The 24248-nt window shown below is 43.6% G+C and overlaps 1 protein-coding gene across 1 annotated transcript; it reads left to right on the plus strand.

The window, feature by feature from the left end:
- The first annotated feature begins 1837 nt into the window (after positions 1–1837).
- Positions 1838–22660, plus strand: LOC106585027 (ras-related protein Rab-3C). The gene is made up of 5 exons (XM_014170768.3): positions 1838–2042; positions 3027–3251; positions 6534–6652; positions 19226–19350; positions 19666–22660. Exons 2-5 carry the CDS (start codon positions 3027–3029, stop codon positions 19854–19856), a joined length of 660 nt encoding a protein of 219 aa, XP_014026243.1. The 5' UTR covers positions 1838–2042; the 3' UTR covers positions 19857–22660.
- Positions 22661–24248: the final 1588 nt, after the last annotated feature.

Here is a 24248-nt window from a genome sequence, read left to right on the forward strand (position 1 = left end):
TGTGCTACGAATGCTAAAACGTTAGCATTTGGAAACAGTGCCAGAGAAACTGAACCAAATAATGGATTGCTGTTATACCTTGTCCATAGACTGCTTACAGGGTAAGGTAACCATTATGTCATTTTGTAATTTGCGTGAACTATTCCAACATTTTAATCAGATATATTGATGTAAACAATTGGATTTTACATAACACAATTTGTTCAGATGTAGACCATAGGGCAACATGGGAGACTTAACAGTCATATTTATATTCACAATGGCATGTGCAAAATACAGAAAGTTATTGTGACTTTAACTCAAAGACTAATCTGACAATCTGATTCCTCCCAGCATGTTTTTTCCCTCAGGACTGTAAGAAATATCAACACAGATTTCTAGTTGATCACAACAGTAATCATGGGATAGACTGGTCCTAGAACATTGCTGGCATTGTTTGGCATGGCAATGAGTGCCAAGTAGTTGGCATGAAAGCACAAACAGACTGACACTCAGGCTAGTCAGATCAGAAATAGCAACAGAGAACAGGTGTGGTCCAGTAGTCCAGAACAGCAGCCATGGGAGCCTGTCACAGATGATAATGGGCTGAGTGAAATGTTGACTAGGATGATATATTATTAAATAATGCATAGTGTGTGCACGCGCGGGCGTGCACGTGTGTGTGTTTAGATTTCCAGGTCTCAAATACCATGTCTCAGTAACTTTGAATGTCAATGTAGGCTTATTTTAAAACGGAACGGTCTTCATTCCTATTCGTCACAGTATGTGGAGTGACATAAACAGCTACAAATGTGAAATCTTACCAATAACTGAAAAAAAGTCTCACAAAACAGCAATCCATGCTTTGGTTTTGTTTATCTGGCCACTGTCTCCAAATGCTATGTTTTAAGCATTTGTGGTGCGATCCAACATATCCCCTATGTTTGCATTTTTCACAATTTATGTCTGAATAAAACTTTGTATTTTAGACCTATACAAAGAATATAATCTACTTTTCTAGGGCCTGTTTAATAAGGGCTGGTTTCTCAGCCTGGACTGTCTTAATGGAGAATTCTCATTGGAAGTACATTTTGGTCCAGGTCAGTGTAACAGTTTAGCTTCCGTCCCTCTCCTCGCCCCAACTTGGGCTTGAACCAGGGACCCTCTGCGCACATCGACAACTGACACCCACGAAGCATCGTTACCCATCGCGCCACAAACTGCTTCAGGTCTCAGAGCGAGTGACGTCACCCGATTGAAACTCTATTAGCGCGCACCACCGCTAACTAACTAGTCATTTCACATCGCTTACATCAGGACCAGGTTTAATCGACACCAGTGTTTGGCATCTATTACTGTAGTTTCAGTCTCAGCATCCTGTGTGTGTGGTGCTGAGATGAGAGGCAGATAGGAGAGAGGTGCAGAATCCAATCTTGTACGACAATAGCAAAATATTTCCCACATTTTCTCACATCCCCCTCCAAGTATTGCAGTTCCCATAGTCATATGGTACCTAGATGAAACCGTTGACTTCAGAATGACTCAATACACATCATCATTAGGCTACATTGAACAAATTAATTTAGGCTAAATGCACATTGTTATTGTGCTTTACATTTCTGAAATGTTATATTGTTTTTTTTCTAAGAGCAAGCATATTTTTTGGTAATGCCACAGAGGAAATTGTATAATTGTCAAAATACATTATTAGATTAATGAAAATGTTCACAAAAATATCAATTTTTTAAATATATTATAGTCTGGAGTTGTCAAAATGAATGTTGTCAAAGTGACTGTGTTGCATGCTGAGTAATGCAGTCACCCTTTTGGAATTATAAAGACTACAAGCTCCATATTGTGAACTTCGACGTCGAATGCGCTTACTACGCTCTACAACGAACGAACACTGGCTCGCGCTTGGGCCGGACAGTTCAGCTTCGGAACACAGGGACAGCTCCCAGGTGCTGAAATTGTCGAGCATCAAACCGAACCGTCTTCTACAGTAAAATATATTTATATAAAAACAGAAAAAGCCACTGACTGACACGAAGCCTTCGACGCAGGTTGGTTTGCTATGATTGAAAATGTTTTTTCTGCATCATGTCAATTTTTTGCTAGACTGTTATAGAATTCCGCAAAGAACTTGATTGACCTAAGCTGTATTTCCGATGTTCCAAAATTCTGCAAGGTTTTATCCAATTTACAAGAACTAGCCTACATTTGTGGAGCATTATGGAATAGTGTATTTTCGTCATCCTCATAACATTTCTAAATGGAATTAGCACATAAAACACCTAAAATGCTGTGTCCATGTATTTCTAGATTATTGTTATCGGTAATAGGACATTTTGTTTACGAAACATTGTCCATAGATAGTACAGTGTTGTTAACAGTGCAGTTTAGGCTTGCTTGGTGTAAAATCGAAAGAATCCTTCTCCGTTTAACAGAACAGGCACATGCTTGACATGGCAAATTGCTGATGCACAGTGAAAACATTTAGGCTACTAGGAACAAAGATGTCTGCTGTAGCCTAGTTCTATTTATATAGAATGCTGACAAATGCAGACGAATTATGCAAGAAAGATGAAACATTCCACATTTGTTTTTTTGTCAATAATTGTTGGATTGTTGAATTGATTGGCATAACCATTGATAAATCCAAGCCTAATTGATCAGACACCTTCCACGCCCTGCTGGGTATGGTATGGATTGCTTGTGAAGGATCTGACTAATGTTCATTGGCAGGCACATATATGTGAAGATGTAGAACACAGGTGGACTCTACACCAACCCCAGGGTGTGTAGTGCTCTTTTTGTTTATCCAACACAGCCATCTGCCATCAGACACAGTCTGTATGCCTTTAACACCAATCTGAGAGGCTGGTGTGTTTGCGTGTGATCATTTGAATCATATATTCTTCTTTAACACGTCTGTGACATCCGTCTTCCATGCAACATATCTAAACCTTAGAGTGACATTTCTAATTCCAATGAGTTGATTTCATGTTTGTCATAACCTGTGACACTGTGACTCCTGGTCTTTCCAGATGGCTGCCACTCAGGGGACCACTCAAGGGAAGGAGGGCGGGGACCAGAACTTTGACTACATGTTCAAGCTGCTGATCATTGGGAACAGCAGCGTGGGTAAAACCTCCTTCTTGTTCCGCTACGCTGACGACGCCTTCACCTCAGCCTTCGTCAGCACCGTGGGCATCGACTTCAAAGTGAAGACCGTCTACAAGAACGACAAGAGGATCAAACTGCAGATCTGGGTAGGTCTGTCGCTAGAGTCAGGGCTACTCACTATTGTGATAGATAATGTCTAGTGTACTGTAGGTGAAGCTATTCAACTAAAGTGTGCACAAATATGAGCTATTCATTCAATTGCAGTATTTGCCTTATGTTTCCCCCCAAATGTATGTTTCTTAAGTTTAAATACAAGTGTGCATCTAGCCACAACCTGTCACAGGTTAGTCTGCACATTGGCTGTTAGAAGTCTATAACAATGTAGAAGGCAGTATCGTTACAAGCTTTAAGGGATTGGGGCTTATAAATCACTTTAAACCCCAATCCCTTAAAGCTTGTAACGATACGGCCTTTCTACGTTGTTATAGATTTCTAAAAGCCAACGTGCAGACTAGGTTCCGGTCACAATAACATTAAGTGTGACATTTGACATGAAACATTTGAGGTGGATTGTGCTGCTAAGATGTAGGAGCAAGGCCTGCCGTGATGGAACGCGAGGCAGGGCAGTGTAGAGAACAGAGGCAGGTGGATGTGTATGGATCACTGAACAACACTCCTCTCAGACTGTGTTCTCCTCCTATGTGTGTCCGACCTCGCCTACAGCCTTTTTTTTTTATTAGGAGATTTGGAGTTGAAGGAGTTTGTTTCTGAGCACCTCTGAGATAGCTACGGTGACAATTTAAAGCATGCTTCCTCCAAACACCCGCTCTCTCTCTTTCCTAGAGAGGCAATGCTGTTCGCTGTCATATTTACTGTCTGTTCCAGCAATTCATTGGTCCCAGACAGGACTGTAGCAGTTAATCAGCTGAGGGTTGAATGTAAGCAGTTTAATTAGTGAGTAATACGGGTAATGGGTTTTTGTCAGTTAAGCAAAAACAAGCGGGTTCTAACAGAGGCAGGATTGCCAGAGAGAGCATTCAATTGAATAGCTCTAGGTTGTCTAATTGGGCTGTTTGAGTACTGTACAATTCCTGATGAGCCACAGTACACCCGAATTTACCAGGAAGATTCAAATAAGATTGCCTATTGTCACTCTTCACGGACTGTACTAAAGATTCTGTCCATTTCTTGGTCTTATTCACAGTGTAAACTGCTCTGTGGTGCCATGGCGATGATTAAAGAAACTCAGTCAGTTCGTTTCAAATGGAGCTCCTTTTCATTGGACTCAGCAGGATTTTTCTGTCTTGCTGTGTCTTTTAGCTAAGAACAAGCAAAGCTGCCCACTCAAATAGCCCCAAGATTAAATGAGTCATTGTCAAGCACTTGGCCCTGAATCAATAGGGGTAGTGAAATGTGTGGATGCATACAGTATGTCTTCAGTATTCAGCCTAGAGGAAAGTCAACAGCCAAAGCATTGTCTAGAAGATGAATGTTTAATGTAAAGTAATGTCACAGTCTGCAAAAAAAAGAGAACCATTTTTTATAATAACAACAACAAAAAAGGATAAAGAAATGTCCTTAAAAAACATGATATAAAATTAGGTAATGCTATAGCCTACTGAATTGTATTGTACAAAAACATTCTTCAGTTCATTGTTCGCACAAATATATAGACACACACACCTGAACATCTGCATGCAGGTGCACGTACGTCCATGCATTACTGTGTATATTTGTGGGTTTCCATTGCTCAGCCCAGCTGCTGTATGAGGGAGATTGAGGTAGACAGCCTCTGAGCTGTGTGTGCTTTTGAAGGTCAGAGATGTCCGTTGGCTACCACACAGACACAATTATAGCCATATTCACAGAGAGAGCAGAGCAGGCCTCTCTCTGTAGCTAATGTAACCCAGCACTGTTTGGCCTCGCAGTGGAAATAGCACACTGCTGAGTGCCCCTATACAAGAGGTTTATTGTAAACCCATAGACATGACATAATCAGTATAATATGGCCAGTAGGTCTCAGCCACCACTGTGACTAATCAGCATGGAGTCAGAAATGTCTCTCTATTTCAATGGTTAGCTACGGTATATGGGATCAATGGTCTGCTTCCCATGGGGTGTGGAGACATCACCAGACATCCCGTTGTGCTTGGATCAATTGCTCTGTTTGGGATGGGCCCTGTAGGCATGGAGAGGGATTTGAATTATTTGATCACAGTGCATTATTCATTTACTGGGGAGACTTGAACCTCTAGAATTTGTGAATAGATAATGACCATCATGATCATCACAGCTACCCAAACCAGCCGGCGATGCAGGATACATGATCATCACAGCTAGCCAAACCAGCCGGCGATGCAGGATACATGATCATCACACCTAGCCAAACCAGTCGGCGATGCAGGATACATGATCATCACAGCTAGCCAAACCAGCCGGCGATGCAGGATACATGATCATCACAGCTAGCCAAACCAGCCGGCGATGCAGGATACATGATCATCACAGCTAGCTAAACCAGTCGGCGATGCAGGATACATGATCATCACTGCTAGCCAAACCAGCCGGCGATGCAGGATACATGATCATCACAGCTAGCTAAACCAGTCGGCGATGCAGGATACATGATCATCACAGCTAGCCAAACCAGCCGGCGATGCAGGATACATGATCATCACAGCTAGCCAAACCAGCCGGCGATGCAGGATACATGATCATCACACCTAGCCAAACCAGTCGGCGATGCAGGATACATGATCATCACAGCTAGCCAAACCAGCCGGCGATGCAGGATACATGATCATCACAGCTAGCCAAACCAGCCGGCGATGCAGGATACATGATCATCACAGCTAGCTAAACCAGTCGGCGATGCAGGATACATGATCATCACAGCTAGCCAAACCAGCCGGCGATGCAGGATACATGATCATCACAGCTAGCTAAACCAGTCGGCGATGCAGGATACATGATCATCACAGCTAGCCAAACCAGCCGGCGATGCAGGATACATGATCATCACAGCTAGCCAAACCATCCGGCGATGCAGGATACATGATCATCACAGCTAGCCTAAAACCAGCCGGCGATGCAGGATACATGATCATCACAGCTAGCCAAACCAGCCGGCGATGCAGGATACATGATCATCACAGCTAGCCAAACCAGCCGGCGATGCAGGATACATGATCATCACAGCTAGCCAAACCAGTCCAGAATAAATACACACATGGATGGGAGACTTCCTGTGTGACTTACTGTGAGTGACTTACTGTGAGTGACTTACTGTGTGTGTGTGTGTGTGTGTGTGTGTGTGTGTGTGTGTGTGTGTGTGTGTGTGTGTGTGTGTGTGTGTGTGTGTGCGTGTGCGCGTGCGTGTGCGTGCGTGTTTGTGACCAGCAACACCAATGTTCTTTATCTCTCTCCAGGACACGGCGGGACAGGAGCGGTACCGGACAATCACCACTGCCTACTACCGGGGAGCCATGGGCTTCATCCTTATGTATGACATCACCAACGAGGAGTCCTTCCATTGTGTGCAGGACTGGTGAGTTCTACTGGGGTACAACACATTTTCACCCTCTCTAGGAGGAACATTTGTGTTAAATAGCACAGTTTATTTTATAATTGTAAACCAGTATGTGTCAGCATTAACAGCTTTCATCAGCACGTTGGAAGGACTGCAATTGTGTCAGTATATCATGTATCATGAAATACAGGAGGGAAGGAAGCAACTTCAGGTGACATGTTTTGTTTGAAGTATTGTTTACATACTGTATATCTTAACACAAGATTCTCAGAAAGACTACATATCTTTATGGACAACAGTGTGTTGTTGGGTTGTATTGAGACAGGATGAGTAGAAGATTTCTCCCTGTGAAGAATCAGACCCAAATAGCTGACCTTCATCTCTGTCAGTATCTCCTTATCTAAGCGTATTGATTAGAGCGCTTGTTGTCAGAGAGCCACTGGCCCATCTGGGGGGGGGGTCTCAGGGTAGGGGGGGGGGGGGGGGTCCCAGGGTAGGCCAGGCAAAGTCACGAATCACTGTCTATGTGAGCCACAAAATCTATTTCCATCCGAATACTGAATACCTACACTACTGGAACCTTGTACTGTATCTTTCCTGTATCCTGGATTCAACATGATTTATTCCTAGAAATAAGAACAAGAAGTCTATTTCATCAGTCACAATTACCAGGTTTCTGGGATAAACTTTACCAGAATAGTTTAAGAAAGAGAATGTTTTGATGGATGCACTTGACAAAACGATTAAATGTCTCACAGTGAAACAAAAAGAAAAATGTTTTCCCAATTGTGTACAGAGAATGCGATTTTGACTACGTGTCCTCTTTTGTGTACAGAATGGGCGTGTCACGTCAACACTAGTGTTGGTATGTTGAGTAGGGCATCTGTGTAGAAAGTAGACAGGTGAAACATCTCTGTTCCCTGTGGTTGTGTAGATCCAGGTGTTGTGGCCAGACGGTGTGACCCCTCCCTCTCTGTAGCATGTTTACAGCTCACTGGTGTAGCCTTATCTCACCCTCACAGCCCAACAGGATTATGGGAGCACAGAGAGGAAAGGGGCGCTCGCGATCACTACGGCAACGCGCTGATGTACTGTCGGATGACTAACTGCTAAGAAAGGAAGAAAACACATTTATTTTACAGGCACTCTGTATGAGACATTGCAATGCAATCAATTTTAACAGCAGCTACTGTACAATCATGAACTGCTCTATTCTGAAGTCTCGATACCAGTCAGCTAATGACTGTTATTATCTTGCCGCTGTTCAAATCAGTGAGCTTGTTCACTAAAGCCATAGCAGTGACAGAGCACGAAAATACTTTATTAGTTAACACTTTCTATGAAGTACATACATATAATGCTTTATAACATCCTTTATAATGTGTTATAACACTGACTATAAGCATCCATAATAACTGATAAGTGGTAATAAAACCATGTATGATGTTTTAAATATTATTAGCTATAATGACTTATGAGACTATATATTTGGTATTTGGTATTTTATTAGGATCCCCATTAGCTGTTGTAAAATCAGCAGCTACTCTTCCTGGGGTCCACACAAAACATGAAACATGACATAATACATCAATATACAAGAACAGCTCAAGGACAGAACTGCATACTTAAAAAAAAGGCACAGGTGTCTTACATATCAATGCATACACACAAACTATCTAGGTCAAATAGGGGAGAGGCGTTATGCCGTGAGGTGTTGCTATATTTGTTTTTTGAAACCAGGTTTGCTGTTTATTTGAGCAATATTGCATGGAAGGAAGTTCCATGCAATAAGGGCTCTATATAATACTGCACGCTTTCTTGAATTTGTTCTGGATTTGGGGACTGTGAAAAGACCCCTGGTGGCATGTCTGGTGGGGTAAGAATGTGTGTCAGAGCTGTGTGTAAGTTGACTATGCAAACAACAATGTTAATGTTGTTAATGTTTCTTATAAAAAGAAGGGATGCTGTCAGTCTCTCCTCAACTCTTAGCCAAGAGAGACTGGCATGCATAGTCTTTATATCAGCCCTCTGATTACAATGAAGAGCAAAACATGCCACTCTGTTCTGGGCCAGCTGCAGCATAACTAGGTCTTTCCTTGCAGCACTGGACCACACTACTGGACAATAATCAAGATTAGACAAAACTAGAGCCTGCAGAACTTATTTTTTGGAGTCAAAAAAGCAGAGCATCTCTTTATTACTGACAGACCTCTCCACAACTTTACAACCATTGAATCTATATGTTTTGACCATGACAGTTTACAATCTAAGGTAATGCCAAGTAATTTATTCTCCTCAACTTGTTCAACAGCCCCATCATTCATTACCAGATTCAGCTGAGGTCTAGAACTTAAGGAATAATTTGTATCAAATACAATGCACTTAGTTTTAGAGATGTTCAGGACCAGTTTATTACTGGCCACCCATTCCAAAACAGACTGCAACTCTTTGTTAAGGGTTTCAGTGACTTCATTAGCTGTGGTTGCTAATGTGTGTATGGTTGAATCATCAGCATACATGGACACACATGCTTTGTTTAATCCCAGTGGCAGGTCATTGGTAAAAATAGAAAAGAGAAGAGGGCCTAGAGAGCTGCCCTGTGGTACACCACACTTTACATGTTTGACTTTAGAGAAGCTTCCATTAAAGAAAACCCTTTGAGTTCTATTAGATAGATAGCTCTGAATCCACGATGTGGCAGAGGTTGAAAAGCCATAACACATAATTATGGTCAATAATATCAAAGGCTGCACTGGAATCCAACAGTACCGCTCCAACAGTCTTTTATTATCAATTTCTTTCATCGAATCATCAGTAATTTGTGTCAGTGCAATACATGTTGAGTGCCCTTCTCTATAAGCATGCTGAAAGTCTGTTGTTAATTTGTTTACAGAGAAATAGCATTGTATTTGGTCAACAAAAAAAATCCAACAGTTTGCTAAGAGCTGGCAGCAAGCTTATAGGTCTGCTGTTAGAACCAGTAAAGGCTGCTTTACCACTCTTGGGTAGCGGAATTACTTTGACTTCCCTCCAAGCCTGAGGACAAAGACTTTCCTCTAGGCTCAGATGAAAGATATGACAGATAGGAGTGGCTATAGAGTCAGCTACCATCCTCAGTAGCTTTCCATCTAAGTTGTCAATGCCAGGAGGTTTGTGATAATTGATCTATAACAATAATTTTCCCACCTCTCCCACACTAACTTTACATAATTCAAACTTGCAATGCTTTTCTTTCATTTAAAGTTTTTTTTTATGAATGAATACAATTGCTCACTATTCGTTGTTGGCATTTCCTACCTAAGTTTGCCCACTTTGCCAATTAAGTAATCATTAAAATAATTGGCAACATCAAATGATTTTGTGACGAATAAGCCATCTGATTCGATGAAAGATGGAGTTGAATTTGTCTTTCTGCTCATAATTTCATTTAAAGTACTCCAAAGTTTTTTCCATTATTCTTTATATAATTGATCTTGGCTTCATAATACAGTTTCTTCTTCTTTTTGTTGAGTTTAGTCACATAATTTCTCAATTTGCAGTAAGTCAGCCAGTCAGATGTGCAGCCAGACTTATTAGCTACTCCTTTTTCCACATCTCTTTCAACCATACAGTTTTTCAATTCCTCATCAATCCATGGAGCCTTATCAGTTCTAACAGTCAGTTTCTTAAAAGAGGTTTTTAACAGGTGCATGTTTATCAATAATTGGAAGAAGCAATTTCATAAATTCATCAATTACAGTGTCTGGATGCTCCTCATTAATCACATCAGACAAACAAATATATATATACAGTAACAGGAAAAAGTATGTGAACTCTTTGGAATTACCTGGATTTCTGCATAAATTGGTCATACAATTTAATTTAATTTATTTCATTTTTTATTTTATTTCACCTTTATTTAACCAGGTAGGCTAGTTGAGAACAAGTTCTCATTTGCAACTGCGACCTGGCCAAGATAAAGCATAGCAATTCGACACATACAACAACACAGAGTTACACATGGAATAAACAAAACATAGAGTCAATAATACAGTAGAACAAAATAAACAAAAAGTCTATATACAGTGAGTGCAAATGAGGTAAGTTAAGGCAATAAATAGGCAGTGGTGGCGAAGTAATTACAATATAGCAATTAAACACTGGAATGGTAGATGTGCAAAAGATGAATGTGCAAGTAGAGATACTGGGGTGCAAAGGAGCAAGATAAATTAAATAAATACAGTATGGGGATGAGGTAGGTAGATAGATGGGCTGTTTACAGATGGGCTATGTACAGGTGCAGTGATCTGTGAGCTGCTCTGACAGCTGGTGCTTAAAGCTAGTGAGGGAGATATGAGTCTCCAGCTTCAGAGATTTTTGCGGTTCGTTCCAGTCATTGGCAGCAGAGAACTGGAAGGAAAGACAACCAAAGGAGGAATTGGCTTTGGGGTAGACCAGTGAGATATACCTGCTGGAGCGCGTGCTACGAGTGGGTGCTGCTATGGTGACCAGTGAGCTGAGATAAGGCGGGGCTTTACCTAGCAGAGACTTGTAGATAACATGAAGCCAGTGGGTTTGGCAACGAGTATGAAGCGAGGGCCAACCAACGAGAGCGTACAGGTCGCAATGGTGAGTAGTGTATGGGGCTTTGGTGACAAAACGGATGGCACTGTGATAGACTGCATCCAGTTTGTTAAATAGAGTGTTGGAGGCTATTTTATAGATGACATCACCGAAGTCGAGGATCGGTAGGATGGTCAGTTTTACGAGGGTATGTTTGGCAGCATGAGTGAAGGATGCTTTGTTGCGATATAGGAAGCCGATTCTAGATTTAATTTTGGATTGGAGATGCTTAATGTGAGTCTGGAAGGAGAGTTTACAGTCTAACCAGACACCCAGGTATTTGTAGTTGTCCACGTATTCTAAGTCAGAGCCGTCCAGAGTAGTGAACCTGGACAGGCGAGCAGGTGCGGGCAGTGATCGATTGAATAGCATGCATTTAGTTTTACTTGCGTTTAAGAGCAGTTGGAGGCCACGGAAGGAGAGTTGTATGGCATTGAAGCTCGTCTGGAGGTTAGTTAACACAGTGTCCAAAGAGGGGCCAGAAGTATACAGAATGGTGTCTTCTGCATAGAGGTGGATCAGAGAATCACCAGCAGCAAGAGCAACATCATTGATGTATACAGAGAAGAGAGTCAGCCCGAGAATTGAACCCTGTGGCACACCCATAGAGACCGCCAGAGGTCCGGACAACAGGCCCTCCGATTTGACACACTGAACTCTGTCAGAGAAGTAGTTGGTAAACCAGGCGAGGCAATTATTTGAGGCTGTCGAATCTGCCAATAAGAATGTGGTGATTGACAGAGTCGAAAGCCTTGGCCAGGTCGATGAATACGGCTGCACAGTAATGTCTCTTATCGATGGCGGTTATGATGTTGTTTAGGACCTTGAGCGTGGCTGAGGTGCACCCATGGCCAGCTCTGAAACCAGATTGCATAGCGGAGAAGGTACGGTGGGATTCAAAATGGTCGGTAATCTGTTTGTTAACTTGGCTTTCGAAGAGCTTAGAAAGACAGGGTAGGATAGATATAGGTCTGTAGCAGTTTGGGTCTAGTGTCACCCCCTTTGAAGAGGGGATGACCGTGGCAGCTTTCCAATCTTTGGGAATCTCAGACGATACGAAAGAGAGGTTGAACAGGCTAGTAATTGGGGTTGCAACAATTTCGGCAGATCATTTTAGAAAGAGAGGGTCCAGATTGTCTAGCCCGGCTGATTTGTATGGGTCCAGATTTTGCAGCTCTTTCAGAACATCAGCTATCTGGATTTGGGTGAAGGAGAAATGGTGGGGGCATTGGCGGGTTGCTGTGGAGGGTGCCGGGCAGTTGACCGGGGTAGGGGTAGCCAGGTGGAAAGCATGGCCAGCCGTAGAGAAATGCATATTGAAATTCTCAATTATAATGGATTTATCGGTGGTAACAGTGTTTCCTATCCTCAGAGCAGTGGGCAGCTGGGAGGAGGTGCTCTTATTCTCCATGGACTTTACAGTGTCCCAGAACTTTTTTGTGTTAGTACTACAGGATGCAAATATCTGTTTGAAAAAGCTAGCCTTAGCTTTTCTAACTGCCTGTGTATATTTGTTCCTAACTTCCCTGAAAAGTTGCATATCACGGGGGCTATTCGATGCTAATGCTGAACACCACAGGATATTTTTGTGCTGGTCAAGGGCAGACAGGTCTGGAGTGAAGCAAGGACTATATCTATTCCTAGTTCTAAAGTTTTTGAGTGGGGCTTGCTTATTTAAGATGGTGAGGAAGGCACTTTTAAAGAATAGCCAGGCATCATCTACTGACGGGATGAGGTCAATGCCATTCCAGGATACCCCGGCCAGGTCAATTAGAAAGGCCTGCTCGCAGAAGTGTTTTCGGGAGCGTTTGACAGTGATGAGGGGTGGTCATTTGGTCGCAGACCCATTACGGATGCAGGCAATGAGGCAGTGATCGCTGAGATCTTGATTGAAAACAGCAGAGGTGTATTTGGAGGGCGAGTTAGTTAGGATGACATCTATGAGGGTGCCCGTGTTTATGTATTTGGGGTTGTACCTGGTAGGTTCATTGATCATTTGTGTGAGATTGAGTGCATCAATCTTAGATTGTAGGATGGCCGGGGTGTTAAGCATGTCCCAGTTTAGGTCACCTAGTAGCACGAGCTCAGAAGATAGATGGGGGGCAATCAATTCACATATGGTATCGAGGGCACAGCTGGGGGCAGAGGGAGGTCTATAGCAAGCGTCAAGAGTGAGAGACTTGTTTCTGGAAAGGTGAATTTTTAGAAGTAGAAGCTCGAATTGTTTGATCTGATCTAAGTCACAACAATAGACAAACACAGTGTGCTTAAACTAATAACACACAAATTATTGTATTTTTCTTGTCTATATTGAATACATCATTTAAACATTCACAGTGTCGGTTGGAAAAAGTATGTGAACCCCTAGGCTAATGACTTCTCCAAAAGCTAATTGGAGTCAGGAGTCAGCTAACCTGGAGTCCAATCATTGAGACAAGATTGGAGATGTTCGTTAGAGCTGCCTTGCCCGATAAAAAACACTCACAAAATTTGAGTTTGCTATTCACAACAATCATTGCCTGATGTGAACCATGCCTCGAACAAAAGAGATCTCAGAAGACGTAAGATTAAGAATTGTTTACTTGCATAATGTCATGCCCTGACCATAGAGAGCCCTCGGGGTTCTCTATGGTGTTTTAGGATCAGGGTGTGACTAAGGGGGTTTCTAGTTATTGTGTTTCTATGTTGGTGTGTGTGTATGGTTCCCAATTGGAGGCAGATGATAATCGTTGCCTCTAATTGGGGATCATACTTAGTGTGTTCCTTTTCCCACCTGCGATGTGGGATATTGTTTTGTGTTAGTGCCTATGTGCGCTACGTATTTTGACGTTCGTTATTTCTTTGTTGTTTTTTGAAGTTTCACGATCAATAAAATGTGGAACTCTACTCACGCTGCGCCTTGGTCCGATTATTTATAGAACGGACGTGACAGAATATCCCACCATTACAGGACCAAGCAGCGTGCGCAGGAGGTGAAGGAGAGTAGGACATGGGAAGAAATACTGGGTGGATGCGAGACCCTTCCTTGGCGGGAGTTGCCGAGGAGTAACGGAGGACAGCGACGACGTCGGGGTCCGCGGCCACAAACAGCCCAAGGGCAACCCCAAGATTTTTTTTGGGGGGGGGGCACAAGGGGCGGTCGGCCGAGCCGAGGAGAGAGCCAGAGACCGTCTGGAAGTCGATGGAGCAGTTGGAGGAGGGAGATCGGAGAGAGATGTTGGTTAGGTGTATTCTGCAGCGCACTCGCCCTGAGGAGCGTATCATCAGTCCGGTGCAACCTGTGCCGGCTCCACGTACCAGGCCTCTAGTGCGCCTTCCTAGCCCGGTGCGTCCTGTGCCGGCTCCCCGCACTCGCCCTGAAGAGCGTGTCATCAGTCCGGTGACACCTGTGCCGGCTACACGCACCAGGCCTCTAGTGCGCCTTCCCAGCCCGGTGCGTCCTGTGCCAGCTCCCCGCACTCGCCCTGAAGAGCGTGTCATCAGTCCGGTGCCACCTGTGCCGGCTACACGCACCAGGCCTCCAGTGCACCTTCCTAGCCCGGTACGTCCTGTGCCGGCTCCCCGCACTCGCCCTGAAGAGTTTGTCACCAGCCCGGAGTCTCCAGCGACGGTCTACAGCCCGGAACCTCCAGCGACGGTTCACAGTCCAGAGCTTCCAGCAATGGTTCACAGTCCAGAGCTTCCAGCGACGGTTCACAGTCCAGAGCTTCCAGCGATGGTTCACAGTTCAGAGCCTCCAGTGGCGGTCCACGGCCCGGAGCTTCCAGTGTCGGTCCACGGCCCGGAGCTTCCTGCGCCGGTGCCATGGCCGGAGCCTTCCTCTGCGCCGATGCCCAGTCCAGGCACAGTGTCCAGTCCCGCTCCATGGCCGGAGCCTTCCTCTGCGCCAGTGCCCAGTCCAGGCACAGCGTCCAGTCCCGCTCCATGGCCGGAGCCTTCCTCTGCGCCAGTGCCCAGTCCAGGCACAGCGTCCAGTCCCGCTCCATGGCCGGAGCCTTCCTCTGCGCCGGTGCCCAGTCCAGGCACAGCGTCCAGTCCCGCTCCATGGCCGGAGACTTCCTCTGCGCCGGTGCCCAGTCCAGGCACGGTGTTCAGCCCGGTTTCATGGCCGGATCCGCGATCTGAGCGGGTGCTACGTCCCGCACCGGAGCCGCCACCGACGCTAGTTGCCCACCCTAACCCTCCCCATCTAGGTTCAGGTTTTGTGGTCGGAGTCCGCACCTTTGGGGGGGGTACTGTCACGCCCTGACCATAGAGAGCCCTCGGGGTTCTCTATGGTGTTTTAGGTCAGGGCATGACTAGGGGGGTTTCTAGTTATTGTGTTTCTATGTTGGTGTGTGTGTATGGTTCCCAATTGGAGGCAGCTGATAATCGTTGCCTCTAGTTGGGGATCATACTTAGTGTGTTCCTTTTCCCACCTGCAATGTGGGATATTGTTTTGTGTTAGTGCCTATGTGCGCTACGTATTTTGACGTTCGTTATTTCTTTGTTGTTTTTTGAAGTTTCACAATCAATAAAATGTGGAACTCTACTCACGCTGCGCCTTGGTCCGATTATTTATATAACGGACGTGACACATAAAGCTGGAAAGGGTTACAAAATTATCTCTAAAAGCCTTGATGTTCGTCAGTCCACGGTAAGACAAATTGTCTATAAATGGATAAAGCTCAGCACTGTTGCTGCTCTCCCTAGGAGTGACTGTAAGTCAAAGATGACTGCAAGAGCACAGCGCAGAATGCTCAATAAGGTTAAGAAGAATCCTAGAGTGTCAGCTAAAGACTTGCAGAAATCTCTGGAACATGTTCACATCTCTGTTGACGAGTCTACGATACGTAAAACACTAAACAAGAATGGTGTTCATGGGAGGACACCACGGAAGAAGCCACTGCTGTCCAAAAAAAACATTGCTGCACGTCTGAAGTTTGCAAAAGTGCACCTGGATTTTCCACAGCGCTACTGGCAAAATATTCTGTGGACAGATGCAACTACAGTTGAGTCATTTGGAAGGAACAAGGCACAGCACACCAACATCAAAACCTCCTCCCAACTGTAAAGTATGGTGGAGGGAGCATCATGGTTTGGGGCTGCTTTGCTGCCTCAGGGCCTGGATAGCTTGCAATCATCAACAGAAAAACTAATTCCCAAGTTTATCAAGACATTTTGCAGGAAAATGTAAGGCTATCTGTCTGCCAATTGAAGCTCAACAGAAGTTGGGTGATGCAACAGGACAACGACCCAAAACACAGAAGTAAATCAACAACAGAAAAGCTTCAACAGAAGAAAATACGCCTTCTGGAGCGTCCTGACCTCAACCGAATTGAGATGCTGTGGCATGACCTCGAGCGGTTCACACCAGACATCCCAAGAACATTGCTGAACTGAAACAGTTTTGTGAAGAGGAATGGTCCAAAATTCTTACTGACCATTGTGCAGGTCTGATCCGCAACTACAGAAAACGTTTTTGAGGTTATTGCTGCCAAAGGAGGGTCAAGCAGTTATTAAATCTGAGGGTTCCCATACTTTTTCCACCCTGTGACTAAGATGAAGATCAGATCACATTTTATGACCAATTTATGCAGAAATCCAGGTAATTCAAAAGGGTTCACATATATATATATATTTTTTTTTACATCATCCACATAAGGGTCATGGGATGTTATAAAGCATGATACATATGTATATTTATTATTCTGAATTAAAGGCCTGAACAGACATCTTATGGTAGGCTTTTATTCCATTATTATTATCCATTATTTGTCCTGATTAGAAGGATGCGGGTTAAGATGCATGTTTTCCAAAGCAAACGGATCCTTCCCTGCCAGGATGTGTGTGAATGAGCTCCTGTGTGTGACGCAGTTGTCTCCTGACAGTGACGGAGTCACGCTGGGTGCTAGACACTGCTGCTTCTCTCCTCTCCTGGTTATTGGCCATTGAAACACAAAACAAATAATTGTGAGAGATTAACATAGATATCGGTAATAATTTCCCCATTAAATATAGGCTAGACTAGAGATAGATTATAAACATTCAGCGCAAAAAAACCATTTCAGAGCAGCTGTTTTTGACCAGGATGTCACTGTGAATAATATCATCAGTCAACAGTCAGATGTGAATTGACCTACATCTGAACTCGTATGACCAATCTGACCTCACTGTACACTCCAACAGTGCAGTAATACTTAGAAATACATACATAATACAAAAAGTTACAAGAAACAAGAAACTAAACGAGCAATGGCAAAGTCTGGAATATAACTATACAGTGCATCCGGAAAGTATTCAGACCCTTTCCCTTTTTCCACATGTTTCTAGAAATGTTTGCCAATGTATAACAAAAAAAACTGAAATACCTTATTTGCATAAGTATTCAGACGCTTTGCTATGAGACTTGAAATTGAGCTCAGGTGCATCCTTTTCCCATTGATCACCCTTGAGATATTTCTACAACTTGATTGGAGTCCACCAGTGGTAAATTCAGTTGATTGGACATGATTTGGAAAGGCACACACCTGTCTATGTAAGGTCCCACAGTTGACAGTGCATGTCAGAGTAAAAAGCAAGCTATGAGGTCGAAGGAATTGTCCGTAGAGCTCCGAGACAGAATTGTGTTGAGGCACAGATCTGGTGAAGGGTACCAAAACATTTCTGCAGCATTGAAGGACCCCAAGAACACAGTGGCCTCCATCATTCTTAAATGGAAGTTTGGAACCACCAAGACTCTTCCTAGAGCTGGCAGCCAGGCGAAACTGAGCAATCGGGGGAGAAGGGCCTTGGTCAGGGAGGTGACCAAGAACCCGATGGTCACTCTGACAGAGCTCCAGAGTTCTTCTGTGGAGATGGGATAACATTCCAGACAACCATCTTTGCAGCTCTCCACCAATCAGGCCTTAATGGTAGAGTGGTCAGACGGAAGCCACTCGTCAGTAAAAGGCACATGATAGACCGCTTGGAGTTTTCTAAAAGGCACCTAAAGACTCTCAGACCATGAGAAACAAGATTCTCTGTTCTGATGAAACCAAGATTGAACTCTTTGGCCTGAATGCCAAGCATCACGCTGGAGGAAACCTGGCACCATCCCTATGGTAAAGCATGGTGGTGGCAGCATCATGCTGTGGGGAGGTTTTTCAGCGCCAGGGACTGGGAGACTAGTCAGGATTGAGGGAAAGATGAACGGAACAAAGTACAGAGAGATCCTTGATAAAAACCTGCTCCAGAGCACTCAGGACCTCAGACTGTGGCGAAGGTTCACCTTCCAACAGGACAACAACCCTAAGCACACAGCCAAGACAACGCAGGAGTGGCTTTGGGACAAGTCTCTGAATGTCCTTAAGTGGCCCAGCCAGAGCCTGGACTTGAACCCAATCTAACATCGCTGGAGAGACTGGAAAATAGCTGTGCAGCGGCGCTCCTCATCCAACCTGACAGAGCTTGAGAGGATGGGAGAAACTCCCCAAATACAGGTGTGCCAAGCTTGTAGCGTCATACCCAAGAAGACTCAAGGCTGTAATCACTGCCAAAGGTGCTTCAACAAAGTACTGAGTAAAGGGTCTGAATACTTATGTAAATGTGATATTTCCATTGAAAAAAACACTTACATTTGCAAAAATGTATAAAAATCAATTTTTGCTTTGTTATTATGGGGTATTGTGTGTAGATGTATTAGGGGAAAAAACTATTTAATCCATTTTAGAATAAGGCTGTAACGTAACAAAATGTGGAAAAAGTGAAGGGGTCTGAGTACTTTCCGAATGCACTGTATATATAAATGGTGTGTATAGACAGTATAGACATAACACCCCAAAAATTCACAAAACTGCTAAGTTCGCTAGGAGCTAGAAGCAGGCGGACAGTGTCTGTCAACGCCATTCTGTAGTAAACCTGGGTTTGATGGAGGAGATATGTTGTTTACTGTCGCCTATAGCTTCTAGGAGATAGATGCAGTGCTCTGTTTTCTTCTCTGTATATGTGTGTGTGTGTGTGTGTGTGCAGGTCCACCCAGATTAAGACCTATTCTTGGGACAACGCCCAGGTGGTGCTGGCTGGAAACAAGTGTGACATGGAGGAGGAGAGGGTGGTGGCTGCAGACAGCGGGAGACAGCTGGCAGAACAACTCGGTGAGCTGCTATCATTTGATTGATAAGGGACACTTTATAGTGGCAGAGATAAAATAATGAACACATCGAAAGGTCAACAGTCAGATACGAAGCATTATAATGTGTTAGCTCATACTGATTCACAGCACCGGTACCTACACGGGCTTTTGTAAGTTCATTGACTTATTGTAAACATAACGTACAGTATTTGACAGGCTTTCATTTTCACTTAGTCATTGTCAAGAGATTTCTGAATGTAGACAGTTAACTTCTTGTAAACATCATCTACAATGTTCATATACTCTTTCTCTCCTCTCCCTCGCTATCCCTCCACAGGTTTTGAGTTCTTTGAAACGAGTGCCAAGGACAACATCAATGTCAAGCAGACCTTTGAACGCCTCGTTGACATCATCTGTGACAGGATGTCCGAGAGCCTGGACACTGATCCTGCCGTTACCACGGGAACGCCTAGCACCAAACTGACAGACAGCGCCCCGCCGCTCCAGCAGTCCGCCTGTAACTGTTAGTGGCTCCTCCCACTTCCGGTGTTTCCAAGATACCCAGTCCCTTAGATATAGACTGCATCCCAAATGGCACCCTTTTCCCTACATAATGCACTACTTTTGACGAGGGCCCATAAGCTCTGGTCAAAGGTTGCATACTTTATTGGAAAAAAGGTGCCATTTGCGACTCAACTGTAGTCTTAAACTAGGGGTGCACAACTAAGGTCCTGGATGGCTGCAGTAAAGGCAGATTTTCCTCCTTGCCTTTTAATCAGAGATTGACTTGTATAGATACTGTAGGTGCACTCTCTGGCCAATCAGTGACAGTAGTCCATCAGTTAAGTGCCAGGATGGAAGGAAACCCAGCAGGACTGCGGACTGGAGTTGTGCACCCCTGTCTTGTAGTATTCTGATGTGTCATCTGACCGCTTTTATCACCGTACATCAGCCAGGGCGCCAGTCTGTTTCTGTTCTCTTGACAACTCCTTATGGAATTGTCAAACATGGAGTTGGCAAGAGCACTGATCTGTGACCAGGCAAACAATCAATGTCTGTCCCTCTATAGCTGTGTTGAGGTACCTAGAAACACAGAGGGTCTGAATATGTCTGATGAGTATGTCTGTGTAGGCCTTACAGAATGGCTAATGATATGACACTACAAAACATCCATTATCCTTTTTAGCTTACCTTACAACATTAAAAAGGATGCTTGTAAAGGCTGTTAGAATTCAATGTGAGTAGCCTTCCAACTGGCTTCAAAGACTTGTAATCAATTCTAATTCTATTAGGAGAACCCAGAGCTTTGTCACTGTTTTTATTGTCCATCCTAAAACTTGCAGGGGATAAAGTTATAATCAGTGCTTTCATTTATTTAGCCATCTATTTATGCAGTTATTATGTTTGTGTTACATATCGTCTTCTGCCGAAGCCAAAAGCTATTCCGTGTACTGTAGACAAACTGGTAGATGGTAGCTGATTTCTGTTTGCTGTGTGTGTGTGTGTGTGTGTGTGTGTGTGTGTGTGTGTGTGTGTGTGTGTGTGTGTGTGTGTGTGTGTGTGTGTGTGTGTGTGTGTGTGTGTGTGTGTGTGTGTGTGTGTGTGTGTGTGTGTGTGTGTGTGTGTGTGTGTGTGTGTGTGTGTGTGTTAGGAAGAGTGAATGAGTGTGGCAGTGTGATAAGTTTAATCATCTACCTTGGATAAAAACACGTGGCCTTTTAGTATTTCCAACATGGCCTCGTCTCCTTTATGGTCACCTGCCACATTGATTTCATATTTCATGAATATACTACATTGTGTCTGTGAGTACTGTATACTGTACATGTGCATTTGTATTAGTAGTCCTGATATGCCATCTGATGAGTGTATCTACATTTCTGCAAAACTGAATGGATCCTCTTTTTCTAGCCTTATTAAGAAATTTGACAAGTGTGCTGTCAAATAACCAATAACCTAGGTGATGTTGTTCTAGCCAGACCATTACAGTTATCTTTACTCAAACTACAAACCGACCCTTCCCGAAGAGAAAGAAAATATAAAATGACCACAGCCAAGATATGATATGTTATGGCAGGTGGATACTGAAGCCATGATAGAGTCTGTCTGACTGGATAAACATCAATATCCTCCGAAGCAGTAGTTTTAGGGAGAATGGTGTCCATATTTCATATACCTAAGAAAGTGCACCTTTTCCACATCCTTGAACCATGTTGTTATTGTCTCCATCCTTGGCTGAAGCAAATTGTCCTTTACATATAGGATGTCGTGACAGTCCTGTACCTCCCAGTAAAGATAATCTACCACATTAGGGGAATAAGTACATAAAACATTTGATATCTGTAATTATGCCCCAAAAAACTGTCTGTAGTTTGTTTTACATTGTGTCTTTGCATAAAAAAATGGAAGGTTCAAAAAAGAAAAGTTGCATGATGACATTGAATTATCTATATTTATATATCTAAGGGTGTATGTTATCTATGTTATAGATATAGAATTAAGTGCATCTTCATAGCTTTGGCTGTGTGATGCAATGGGCCAACAAGTGCAATATTTTAGGAATTTATTCCTGTACATAGTCCTTCTAGTACAGTATATCTGCAGTTGAGTGACTGGTCTAATGTTGGTGTTGTATTGTATGGCACTGCAAGCATCACACTAAGTGTGTGTGTGTTGTGTGTGTGTGTGTGTGTGTGTGTGTGTGTGTGTGTGTGTGTGTGTGTGTGTGTGTGTGTGTGTGTGTGTGTGTGTGTGTGTGTGTGTGTGTGTGTGTGTGTGTGTGTGTGTGTGTGTGTGTGTGTGTGTGTGTGTGTATATGTGTGTGCTTTATCTGGGATTTGCAGTGCGGCGAAGTAGTGTATGTGTGTTTATTACTTATTGTATGTGTGTACCTTTTCTACTGATGTATTCATGCACTATATACTGTTCCTGCTAGCTATCTGTTGGTGAACTCGTACTATACGTCAAAATGCAGTATTGTGGAAGATAGTCAGAGAAATTAGGGTATGCCATATGCTGTACTGATATTAAGTCTATGTTATAAAAAAGGGAAATATCTCTACTCCAACAGGATGTTGTCTGTGTGAGATTATTATTTACCTGTACATGAATAGTAGCCATTACCCTGCTGAGATTGAAACTGCAAACATCTCTACATTCAAATCCCCTGTCATCTACTTCCTCATCTGTGATTATGCATATTCATGACCTCCACTATTCAGCCCACTGGGCACAGACGTCAATTCAACGTCTATTCCACGTTGTTTGTACCTTCAAGTGCAAGCAATGTGCAAACTATGTGTTTAAGATGATAGGAAATAAACAAATTGTATGCATGTCGTGTGTGTATTGTGTTTTGTGTGTGGAGATCCATTGGCTCCCACCTTGTGACTGAAGGTGTTCAGCTTGTTGGTGTATTTTTGTGGTCTCACTCTATTTCTAAAGAAAGCATGCCTCCTAATGGAAAAAAACAGGTAGGATCATGTTTTGCATGATGATTTTCTATGCCCAGCATTAGGTTAAGGCTATGACCATAGGTTGAGGTCAAGGAAAGGGTTGAGGCTAGGGTATCCAGTAGTGGTGCATGGGTAAAATCACAGAGGAAGCCAAGCCAGGAGGAAATAGCCATATCACAACCTATGTGTTGTGATAATTGCATTGTTTGCTCTGTAACCTGTTTTTTCATATGCCTTGACAACGGGATATATAGGCCTAAGGCCGAGACAAGACATAGTGGCATATTAGATTCAACCACGGCTGAACCGGGAGGTGGACATAAAGCTAGGGTTAAGGCAAGAGTTAGGGTTCTGGTTGAGGCTAGGGTTAGGGTTGAACCTAGCCTCAAACACAACCCAAACCCTAGCTTCATGTCTACTAAGTAGCAGGACAGAGATTTTGGTCGCGTGTGGTTTTGGTAGATGCCATTTTCACCACTAGATGGCCTCCTTTCTGCACACACTTCTAGTCTGGAATGAAACATGTATAAATGGACAAATGCTTCAAAAGTCCTCTTACCACTGCTGATCTATTAATAACACAATGTCTAACCCAAGCCTAAATCCTAACGTTATGGATGGACTGGGACATATTACGTAGATGAACCCAAGGGCACTACACAGGTGAAAGACCACTGCCCAGAGTGAACACACTGATGCCTCCTGATACCTTCGGGGACGGACGGACGGACGGACGGACGGACGGACGGACGGACGGACGGACGGACAGACAGACAGACAGACAGACAGACAGACAGACAGACAGACAGACAGACAGACAGACAGACAGACAGACAGACAGACAGACAGACAGACAGACAGACAGACAGACAGACAGACAGACAGACAGACGTGCTTTAGAAAAGGCAAGAACAGTGGAGTTCATTTTTTATTCTTCACATGTCAACTTGAGCCTTTCTCAAGAATATTCAGATTCGATGCTATAGTTGGCTAAAACAGACGCAAAATGACACCCAGGCTACTGCTAGTTTTATTGCTTGTTGGAAAAGTTAGAGAAAAGCTTTTAGATCCACTGTAGTCTGTAAGCATTGATAATTGGTATTTAACATCTTTTAATGTTTCTAATGAACAACTGTTAGCAGAGCTGGCCTAATCTAAAACCTAATCTCAGAAGTATGCTGAGGCCTTCTCTTTTTCCAGAGGAAATATCTATTATCTCACTCCCAACATAATTACATGACTGTTTTCCAGGCTCCGCACCACCTCTGACTGTTCTTTGATACTTTCCTTCATAAAAGAGAGAGAGGTAGGGAGAAATTATTTGATTTATTTCTGCATTGTTTCCATGGTGCATGTGCAGACGTGAAACGTGTGGCTGGTCAGAAAACACTTAATGGCTTCCATGTGGAAGGCTAGAGCAGAAACACACAGGCACCAGGCTAGAGCAAAAACACACAGGCACCAGGCT

The sequence above is a fragment of the Salmo salar genome, chromosome 24 (assembly GCF_965601325.2).
Source record: "Salmo salar chromosome 24, fSalSal1, whole genome shotgun sequence".
Classification (NCBI taxonomy): Eukaryota; Metazoa; Chordata; class Actinopteri; order Salmoniformes; family Salmonidae; genus Salmo; species Salmo salar.